The sequence below is a fragment of the Patagioenas fasciata genome, chromosome 3 (assembly GCF_037038585.1).
Source record: "Patagioenas fasciata isolate bPatFas1 chromosome 3, bPatFas1.hap1, whole genome shotgun sequence".
Taxonomy (NCBI): domain Eukaryota; kingdom Metazoa; phylum Chordata; class Aves; order Columbiformes; family Columbidae; genus Patagioenas; species Patagioenas fasciata.
Window position 1 is genome coordinate 1,045,371 of NC_092522.1, and position 9,850 is coordinate 1,055,220.

Sequence of the window (9,850 nt, forward strand, 5' to 3'; positions counted from 1 at the left end):
GCCCGCACCCCCGCGAGCGCCGCCGATTGGCTGCAGCCTCCCGGCGTCACCGCCGCCCATTGGCGGGGACGCGCCGCCCGTCAAAACGCCGCGGTGACGTCGGGCGGGCCCCGCCTCCCTCCACACACACCGCCGCGGAGGGGGCGGGGGGGCGTGGCCCCGCCCGGCCGCGTGCGGGCCGGCGTCACGTGCGCGCGGCGCCCGCCGCCATGGCGGCCGGTGCTGGCGGAACCGGCCGCGCCCGCCGCTTCCGCTCCGCTCCCCGCGCCCCGCCCTCCGCCGGGCGCCGCTTCCGGCCCGCGCCGCCTCGCGAGAGCGCGCCGGCCCCGCCCCCGCCGCTAATTAGCGCTCAGACCGGCGTTGTTAATTAACACAGGCGCTGGGATGCAGCGGGTCCGCTCGCTGGGCGCGTCAGGTAATGAAACTGTTAATTAGAGGAGGGGGTGTCGTGTCCAGAGCCGCAAAACCCGGTATTAACGAGGCTGAGAGACGTTAAACTGAACCGAGTGAAAGCCTGAGACCGAGGGAACGGACACCCGCGTTGGCATCGCTCATTTAATTAAAAAAAGGAGAAAACTCATTAAGAAATCATTACTAGAGCTACAGAACAAAACCCTAAAGAGCATCATTGAAGCCAGTAATAATAATAATAAAAATAATAATAATAATTCCCTAAAAATAGTAATGTTTGTGCTGTTAACTGTGCAGTAAGAGGTTTCAGTCTGTCCTGGAATATCCCTGACCATTTAAAGTAATTATTATTATTATTAATTAAAGGTTGTCCCATTGTCAGAACTTTCTGGATTAATCCCAATTAAATCACATCATTTTATTTCCCCCACAGGCTCTTGGGGAAGCTGTTTCTTCATTATTTCACCCCCAAAACTGCGACCTGAGCAGGGAACGAAGTCACGGCCAAGCCCAGCTCATCACACAAGCTCAAGGAGATGAGACGAGCCTAAAGTTAAGCCAGGAAACCCGCTGAGCTGGGAGCTCAAATAGGGCTCCTGGGCGCACCGGTGGGGCTGCTGAGCGTCATTAGGGCTGATTAGGGCTAATTAGTTGCGTTGGCATGTGGTGCGCAGCCTGGAGGGGCCCAGCGCTGTCTCCCCAGGCAGTGGGGAATAAACAAAAGGATTTAAGGTTGAGAATAAAATCTTGGGGGGTGGGGGGGGAAAGCCCATTTCTGAGCAGCTGACACGCTCCTGAATGGCTTTTAAAAATACACTTTTCTCAGAATTTAACTAAATTGGGCAAAAGCGGGTAAAGAAGTTCCCCGGTCTGCACTCTCGGTGCCGCAGCGACGCTGGGATGTGGGGAGCGGCGCGGAGAGCGTAGCAACCCCAGCAAACAACAGCGCTCGGGCCCTTCGTTAGAGCCCATAATGGGGTTTTAACGAGCTTCTTGGGATAATAAACCCCATGTTTTCACCTGGCATTAAGGAGTTTCTTATGATTGTTTTCACAGCGTTAACCCGGCGGCGAGGAGGAGCGCAGGGATGCTCAGGACCGCGGAAGCAAAACCAGCGATTTTGAGACAAACCAGCTATTTTGGGGGCTCCAAAATGTGATTATCCCAAGGACAAGCTGTATTTACCAGGGCTAGAAGAGCCTCTCCGCACATTCCAACCCCAGCAAGTCTGCGAGATGCTCTGGGAAGGGGAAAAATAATGTCTGTAGTCAGCTGGAATGGTTTGCAGCCCATCCCGGCGCTGCGGAACGGACCTGCAGAGTTTTTGGGGCGGAAAGCGCGATCTGGCTGACGCCGTCCTGGCTTGAGAGGAGAAACCAGCTCGCCCTGGCCTGGGGAAGTTGGAAAATGTTGTCGTTTTGGGGCCGCACGGCGACAAGAAGCCTCCGGTGCGGAGCTCCAAACGCGCGTCTCCAGCCTCGCCGGCCGGCTGCACATCACACGGAAACTATTCCACCCCGGCAGGAATTGATCCCATTTGTTTTGGCTCCCGGAGCCTGGTGAGGCCGTGGAGGGGAAACACAGGGGTGAAGAAGCGTTGTTTGCCCTGTCGGAGGAACCACAGCCGGAGCAACGATGGAGACGCAGGGAGAGGCACATCCCGGCTCCTTCTCCGCGTCCCTAGCGCCGGCGTTTCCTTATTATCCCAAAAACCCTGAGAGAAGTGCGTCCAACCCTGGCAAACCCACCAGGCAGAGCAAACCGCAGCCTTCTGTCTCATAACTTGGTTTGCTTTCCCCGTCCAGCTTTTCCTAAAAACATAAATAGAAGTATTCCTTGTCATTTCAGCTCCTTTCCCGTGGCGGCTTTTCTCCTCCTTTTCTCCTCCTCCAGATTTTGGGTGGCGTGCGGGGAGGCGGCCGGCGCTGCGCTCTTATCTTATTAATTAAAACCACGTGCCGGTTTTGGGGGATCGCTGCTCCCTTTCCTGTCCGGAAAACCTCACCGCCCGCTGCTTGGGAGCATCCCAAAATGCAGACCTGTTCCATTTTAATGTTACTTTCTCTTTTTTTAAGCACCATGGTGCAGGAGGGAGCCCATAGGGTTTTAATTTCCCTCCCCAAGCATAACCCTGGGATTTATTAATATTTCCCTGCCCAGCGCCGCCATCCAACCCAAACATCCTCTGTCCGCCATGGTGAGGAGCAAGCGCTCAATGTCCCTCCTTGTGCCGCGGGGACATGTCCTGCCCCCCCAAAAGCTGCCACCGAAAAGCTGTAACCCCCCCACCCCAAAAAAATCCAGGACCGGGGCACTTTATACCCGCTCGCAGGCTACATTAGCGTTTAATGGCATGAAACAACAGCAGAAGGGAGCGACGCTTGTGGGTGACAAGCGCTGCCCCCAGGGACAGGGACCCGGGAGAGGGTAAAACTGGGGGGGTGTGTGTGTCCCCTCCACGTGTCACCGCAGAACCCCAGCGATCCCCTGGAAAAACAGAATATTGGGATATTCGCAGCCGGGGGGCACCCAGAGCCAGCTGGGGCTTGTGGGGGGCGCTCAGGGGTTGTTCCCCATCCTGGTTGATCCATGGGGGTCGAGACCCCTCCCTGGGGGTTTCTCTGCACCCCAAAAGGGAGGATTGAGCTGGGGTGGTGGGGAGGAGAGCGGTGGTGGCAATGAGCCCCCCCGCAGCGTGCACCGGCTTAACTTCTGTCCTAAAGAAAAACTTAAAGCATGGATTAAAAAGGAAATCAAGGCTGCGTTTTCCAGGCAGTGCGGGGGCTGCGGGACATCGTCCTTCAGGAGCTGGGGGGGGTGATTCTTTGCCCCCACACCCCTGGGTTGTTTTGCACCTCGTTTGCTTTTATTTTATTGTAAAACGCGGAGGGGAGGAGGGATGAGCAGACGCGGCGTCACCCGGAGCTCCCGTGCCACGGCACCGGCACCTTCGGGTGCAACATTCGGCACAGGGAACCCCCCAACACTAAAACTCATATGCGGAGACGAAGAGGGTGATTTTGGAGACGTGCTTGGCCTGGAAGACACGATCCAGGTACTCGGACATGTCCACGTCCACGCGGACCGTCTGGGGCCCCCCCAGGCTCTGCACCAGCACCAGCTCCCCGGTGTGACGCCCCGAGCGCTGGATCACGAAGTGGCCGCGGCCGTCGCCCCCCAGGATGGCGAAGCGCAGGCTGTCGGGTCCCGGCCGGCCCGGCGCCGCCGCCGTGGCCACGCGGAACAGCGGCGTGGGCGCCGGCGCGTTGGCGGGGAGCGGGAGGTAGTGGAACGAGACGGTTTTGGGGGCTTGGTGGCACAGCCGGCTCTCCATGGGGCAGGGGTTGCGCTCGCACTGGCTGCGGAGGCAAAACGATATTTGATATTTTCCTCTCCCCCCCGAGCACCCAAAAAGAACGAAGCGGGGATGGGTTTTGCGCTCACAAGGGTGAGGTTTTGACATAGGTGACGTTGCCAGCGGGCGGGGGGCACTGGGGGTTCACGCACTGGAAGCCACCCCCGGTGTTGATGCAGGAGGTGCCGCCCGGGCAGTCATCCTGGGACAGGGCGCACTCGTCGATGTCTGGAAAACAAGGCAAAGCGGGGCAAAACGTGAGCCCAGACCTCCAGCCCACCCCACCGAGGGGTTCCTCTGGGTGGGAAAGAGGTAAAAGTGCCTTGAGACGGGTCAAACGTCAAATACGTATGGATCGAAAAATAACGTGGCCGAAAACACCTAAATGGCCCCAATTCCCTCCTTCGCCTGCTCCCCTCTGCCCAGCGAGGGGTCACAGCAGCGCTCTGCAGCAGCGGGGCAGCTCGTTTTCCTGGCTTTCTGCTAAATTGTTGGGGAAAAACATCTCTTTTTATTTCCTAAACAGCTCTGTAACCATTAAGGTACCCAGCAATCAAATCAGGAGTTTTGACTGCAGATATGTGCTGGGAGCATCAGCAAGATGCTGCAGGAACACACGCAGAAATTGGGGAGAAAAGCAGAAAGCGTGAGCTTTCTCACCACCAACTGCACTGATTCATATTTTAGAGTGTTGATTAACACCTTATAACCCAAAAAACCCTGTTTTTCAGGAGGAGACTCATCCAAACAACTCTGGCCTCCCACCATCCCACACCCCAACTCCCTTATGTTTGGAGGAGAGGCTCCTCACACCTGACCACCTGATTCTTGCATTTTATCCTTATTTTTCTGCTGGGGGCCATCCCATTCCCAAGGGCCAGCTCCACAAACACCCCCAAAGCATCGCCCGCATTTGCCAGCCCCTGAACCTCCATCATTTCCACCGCTCTCTGCGCAAACCCACTGAGGTTTTCACACGCGGAGACGCTCGCAAGCAAGCAGGAAAATAGGGAAAAGGTTAAAAAAGGAACGGTGTGAGTCGGTTCGCAGCATTTCCTCACCCTCGCAGCTCTTGCCATCCCCGAGGAGCTGGTAGCCGGGGGGGCAGGCACAGCGGTAGGAGCCGGGGAGGTTGACGCAGAGGTGGGCGCAGAGCCGGGGCCCCTCATCCCGCTTGTACACCTCGCACTCATTGAGATCTGCGGAGAAAACGGGGTACACAGGGCAGGTGTGGAGTGTTGGATCTGGGTAGGAACAACCCCGGGTTCCAGTGTGAGTTGGGGAATGAGCTGTTGGAGAGCAGTGTAGGGGAAAGGGACCTGGGGGTCCTGGGGACAGCAGGGTGACCATGAGCCAGCACTGTTTAGTTCAGATACTATCAGGATAGACTTGGGGAACAGATATATACATACATGTATGTGTATATAAATATATGTATATATACATATATAAATATATACAGCCATACCACCTTGAGAACACCTGATCCCATCTGATCTCAGAAGCTAAGCAGGGTTGGGCCAGGTTAGTACTTGGATGGGAGACCAGCTGGGAATACCGGGTGCTGTGGGCTGAGCCACCACCTGTGACCAAGAAGGCCAATGGTACCTGAGGTGGGTTAGAAGGGGGTGGTCAGTAGGTCAGAGAGGTTCTCCTGCCCCTCTGCTCTGCCCTGGGGAGACCACACCTGGAATGTTGTGTCCGGTTGTGGCCCCTCAGCTCCAGAAGGACAGGGAACTGCTGAGAGAGTCCAGCGCAGATGCTGAAGGGAGTGGAGCATCTCCCGTGTGAGGAAAGGCTGAGGGAGCTGGGGCTCTGGAGCTGCAGAAGAGGAGACTGAGGGGGGACTCATTCATGGGGGTCAATATGGAAAGGGGCAGTGTCAGGAGGATGGAGCCAGGCTCTTCTCGGTGACAACCAATGGTAGGACAAGGGGCAATGGGTGCAAACTGGAATGCAGGAGGTTCCACTTAAATATGAGAAGAAACTTGTTCCTGGTGAGGGTGGCAGAGCCTGGCCCAGGCTGCCCAGGGCGGTTGTGGAGTCTCCTTCTCTGCAGACATTCAAACCCGCCTGGACACCTTCCTGTGGAACCTCAGCTGGGTGTTCCTGCTCCATGGGGGGATTGCACTGGATGAGCTTTCCAGGTCCCTCCCAACCCTGACGTGCTGTGATTGTGTGATTGTGTACAGGGCCCCCCGTGCCCCCGTCCGGCTCACCCTGGCAGAGCGCGTTGGCGGCCGTGCCGCTCATGTGGAAGCCGGGGTCGCAGCTGCACTGCTGGGTCTGGGCGATCTGGGCGCAGCGGGGCTGGCGGCTGAAGGCAGGGTCGTCCGTCACGCTCCACGCCGGGGGAGCTGCGGGTGGGAATTTCGGGGGGGTGAAGATGAAATACGCCCGGGGGGTGATGGAGGGGTCACCCACCCCGGCGCGGGGTCACCCACCCGTCTGTGCCTGGTACTGGCAGGTGGCCCCAGTCCACTGCTGGGGACAGAGGCACTTGAACTGGTTCAGCCCCTCCAGGCACGTCCCACCGTTCTGGCAGGGGCTGCTGGAGCACTCACTGATCTCTGCAAAAAAAATATAACAAAATAATATAAAGCAGCCACGTTTAACTTTATTTTCTTTTGGGACAGAAGCCCCAGGAACACCGCACACCCCAGGCAGCTTTGGTACCACACAGCACATCCCAACCAGCTATGGGGTGCTTCAAAAAGATGGACCCAGTTTGAAATCACTACTGGGGGAAACTATGGTGGGCCCGTGGATTCCCTGACAGAGCGTATGGGAGCAGAAATCAGGTGTTACGGTTTACCTGTGAGAGAGATGGGAGTAAAGGAGTATTCGGAGATATTAAGGTGTACCCATGAGAGAGAAGGGAGTAGAAGAATAACATTGATGGTAGCAAAATTAGCCAGTGAGATGTTACTGCTGTAACTTGTAACCGATAGCGAAGAGACACACGAATTAGTAAAACTGTATAAAAATGCACTTGTGGCAATAAATGGCGTCTACCACTTTCATCCTGGTGCCCTGGTACAAAGGTTTGCCGCGATGCCGGGAGCCCTCACTGCACTGATGCCCCAACCCCTCATCTCTCTGCTGATCTCCAGCTTTTCTTGAGGGTGAGAAAGCCCAGATCTCCAGCCACGGGAGCCGCAGCATCCCTAGGATGTCAGTGCCACCATTCCCTCCCCATTCGGCGGACCCCAATAGCCCCCCGTGTTTAAACAAAGCCCAATTGGGCGCCGTACCTGCGCAGCGGGGCTCCTGCCCGCTCCAGCTGCCGTCGGGCTGGCACGTCCGCGTGCTGGAGCCCAGGAGCTGGAACCCCGGCTCGCAGGCAAAGTGAACCTCGTGTTCCACCGAATGCTTGGTCCCAAACTTCTTCCCGTCCGCCGGGGCTTGCAGGGCAGGGCAGGAAACTGCTGGAGCAACACAGGGAGGGGTCAGCATTCAGGTTTTGGGGAGCATTGACTTATCTCTCCTGTCCCCAGCTCTACCCGCGCCACGGTTCTCCCAGTCCCCCCAAGTTCTCCTCTTTAACTTATTCTCCTCAAATCTGCTCAAAGTCACAAGCGTGAATTACCAACGTGGGAACATCCACGGAGACACCCAAATCTCCACCCGTCGCAGCCCTGAGCACCCCAACACCCCCTCCCAGCACCCTCCCAGGCCACAGAAGTGACTGAGGGGACACAGCAGGGACTCACCGGAGGGCGGCTCGGGGACGGCTTTGGCCAGGGAGTTGTGCAGGGTGCTGAGCCGGCTCCGCATCACCCGCAGCCCCTCGGCGAAGCGCGTCTCCTGCCCCTTCAGCAGCTGCTGCATCTGCCGGATGGCGGCCAGGAGCTGCTGCCTGCTGAGGCAGCTCTGCGGGGACACGATGGGACAGGCGCTCAGCGAGGGGACAGAGGGGACATCGCTCCGGTCCCCGCACTGCCGCGCCAGCCGGGACCCAACCTGCTGTGGGGGATGCTCGTGCAGGAGCTCTGCAGCATCAAATCTCTCCTGAGATACCCAGTTTTACTTTATTCCCCCTTTTACCCAGATGTAGGAGGTTTTTCAGCCCACGCAAGGAGTCCTTAGCCCGGGCACGCCATCCTACATCTAAACGGGTCAGGCAGCGCTGCAGGCAGGGCTATGATCGCTTTGTGAGCCCTGGGAGAGATGCCATAACTCGTGTTTCATCCTGCTGGAGCGAGAGCCCTGTGCCGCTTCCACATGACAAAAGAAGAGGAAAACAGCTGTCTTGTGAGCGCTGCCGGGCCAGGAGCGCTGGCGCGGCCCCCGCTCGCAAACCCAGCGCTACCGCGGGACTGACTCACGCAGGAGACGGGCATCGCTATTGTGGCTTTCCTGCAGAATTGACTGAGAAACGAAGAGAAAGAGCAAGAGCTGAGCGAAGCCAAGACAGTTTTAGAGCCCAGAGGTTCGCGGGGAGGGAGCGCGCAGGGTCTGGTCGAGGTGGCACAAAGCTGGGGACAAATGAGCTTTGGGAAAGCGAGCAGAGCCCACCTGGCCCACGGGGTTTCTTCTCCCACACAACAGATCTGAAGTTACTCTCCTTTCCAAAGAGCTACTGAGGGTTTACAAAGAAGAAATAAATCCCAGCCCGAGCACCGTGCTGTCCTCTGCTGCCCTCGGTGTGGTTTTGGGGACTTGTGGGGATGGGCCGCTCTGTGCCTGCGGCTCTGGGGTGCCCTGCGCCGAGAGGGAGGGAGGCAAAAGCAAATAGATGCCTGGCACGTAGCCGGCCTTAATAAACAGCTCTTTGTTAGGGCTGGGTTTAACTTCACGCTCTCCGCGGGATGCTGAACCGCGGCAGAACCCCTGAAACCGGGAAGACTCTTCGCCCCCACTGCTCTCAGTGGTGATTCAGGAGCGGGGTAAGAAGGAGGATAAAACCAACCGGGCCCGGTTTAAGCCCCGTTTAAGCTCCCTCCGAGGCTTTGCCCACCTGTTTGCTGGGGCGAGGGGCAGGAGACGGGCGGGCGGACACCGAGCTCATCGGCACCGGGGCGGGGAACAGAGACATTTCCCCCCCGCAAAACCCTCCGGAGGGTCCCACCGCCCCCTGGCCCCCCCGGTCCCGCTCACCTGGGGCTCCGGTGCCGCCGGGAGCAGCAGCAGCAGCAGCGGCGGCAGCAGCAGCAGCGGGAGGCGGCCCCGGTGCCCCGGCATGGTCCGCTCTGCTCCGCCGCTCCAGGACGGGCTCTCCCGGCCCCGGCTGCCGCCTCTCCCCGCCCCGCTCCCCCGTGGAGCGGGACGCGGCGCTCGGCCCCCCCCGCCCGCTCCTCGCCCCGCTCCGGAGCTTCCCCGCCCCGGCTCTGTTCCCGCAGCCCGGGGATGCAGGGACCCCCACCACGTCCGCATCCCCGGGACACCCGGCAGAGCTCTGTCCCCCCGCCCCGCAGCGTCCCCGGGACCGCGCAGCGCGGCCCCGCCGAGCAAAGGTTCAGCACCCCCGGGGAGAGGGGTTTTGGGGGGCTGCTCCGCGGAAAAAGTGGTTCTGCTGTTGACGGGACAAGGGAAGCCCCCTTCCATAGCCTCTGCACCCCCTCCCCATCCCCTGCACCCCTTCCCATTCTCTGCACCACTTCCCCAGCCCCTGCGCCACTTTCACAGCCCCTGCGCCCTTTACTTATCCCCTGCACCCCTTCCTTATCCCCTGCAACCCCTTCCCATCCCTTGCACTCCTTCCTTATCCCCTGCACGTCCTTCCTTATCCCCTGCATGCCCTTCCTTATCCACTGCACCCCCTTCCCCATCCCCTGCACCCCATCCTTATCCCCTGCACCCCTTCCTTATCCCCTGCAACCCCTTCCCATCCCTTGCACTCCTTCCTTATCCCCTGCACGTCCTTCCTTATCCCCTGCACGCCCTTCCTTATCCACTGCACCCCCTTCCTCACCCCCTGCACCCCCTTCCCCATCCCCTGCACCCCATCTTTATCCCCTGCATCCCTTTCCCAGCCCCTGCACCCCATCCTTATCCCCTGCACCCCTTTCCAGCCCTTCATCCCCTGCATCCCCTCCCCAGCCCCTGCACCCCCCTCCACCCAATACAACCCCTTTCCAGCCC

General features: G+C 58.9%; 1 protein-coding gene, 1 long non-coding RNA gene and 1 other non-coding gene across 6 annotated transcripts; 2 read left to right on the forward strand and 1 right to left on the reverse strand.

Moving 5' to 3' along the window:
- Positions 1-257: 257 nt before the first annotated feature.
- On the forward strand, positions 258-2,258 carry LOC136100042 (uncharacterized). Its single transcript, XR_010651148.2, has 3 exons — positions 258-415; positions 845-1,019; positions 1,468-2,258. It is a non-coding gene; the product is annotated as an uncharacterized lncRNA (long non-coding RNA).
- Positions 2,259-2,726: 468 nt separating this feature from the next.
- FBLN7 (fibulin 7) lies at positions 2,727-9,004 on the reverse strand. 4 transcript variants are annotated; one of them, XM_071805593.1, is made up of 9 exons: positions 8,285-8,756; positions 7,814-8,137; positions 7,480-7,639; positions 7,021-7,191; positions 6,211-6,336; positions 5,986-6,123; positions 4,828-4,965; positions 3,856-3,994; positions 2,727-3,770 (listed from the first exon to the last, which is right to left on the reverse strand). In XM_071805593.1, exons 3-9 carry the CDS (start codon positions 7,595-7,597, stop codon positions 3,398-3,400), a joined length of 1,203 nt encoding a protein of 400 aa, XP_071661694.1. In that variant the 5' UTR covers positions 7,598-7,639; positions 7,814-8,137; positions 8,285-8,756; the 3' UTR covers positions 2,727-3,397. The 4 variants fall into 4 exon arrangements, with proteins under 4 accessions (XP_071661694.1, XP_065691089.2, XP_071661695.1 ...); XM_065835017.2 differs by lacking the exons at positions 7,814-8,137; positions 8,285-8,756 and adding an exon at positions 8,867-9,004; XM_071805594.1 differs by lacking the exon at positions 7,814-8,137.
- Positions 5,221-5,339, forward strand: LOC136100692 (5S ribosomal RNA). The gene has a single exon (XR_011738745.1). It is a non-coding gene; the product is annotated as a 5S ribosomal RNA (ribosomal RNA).
- Positions 9,005-9,850: the final 846 nt, after the last annotated feature.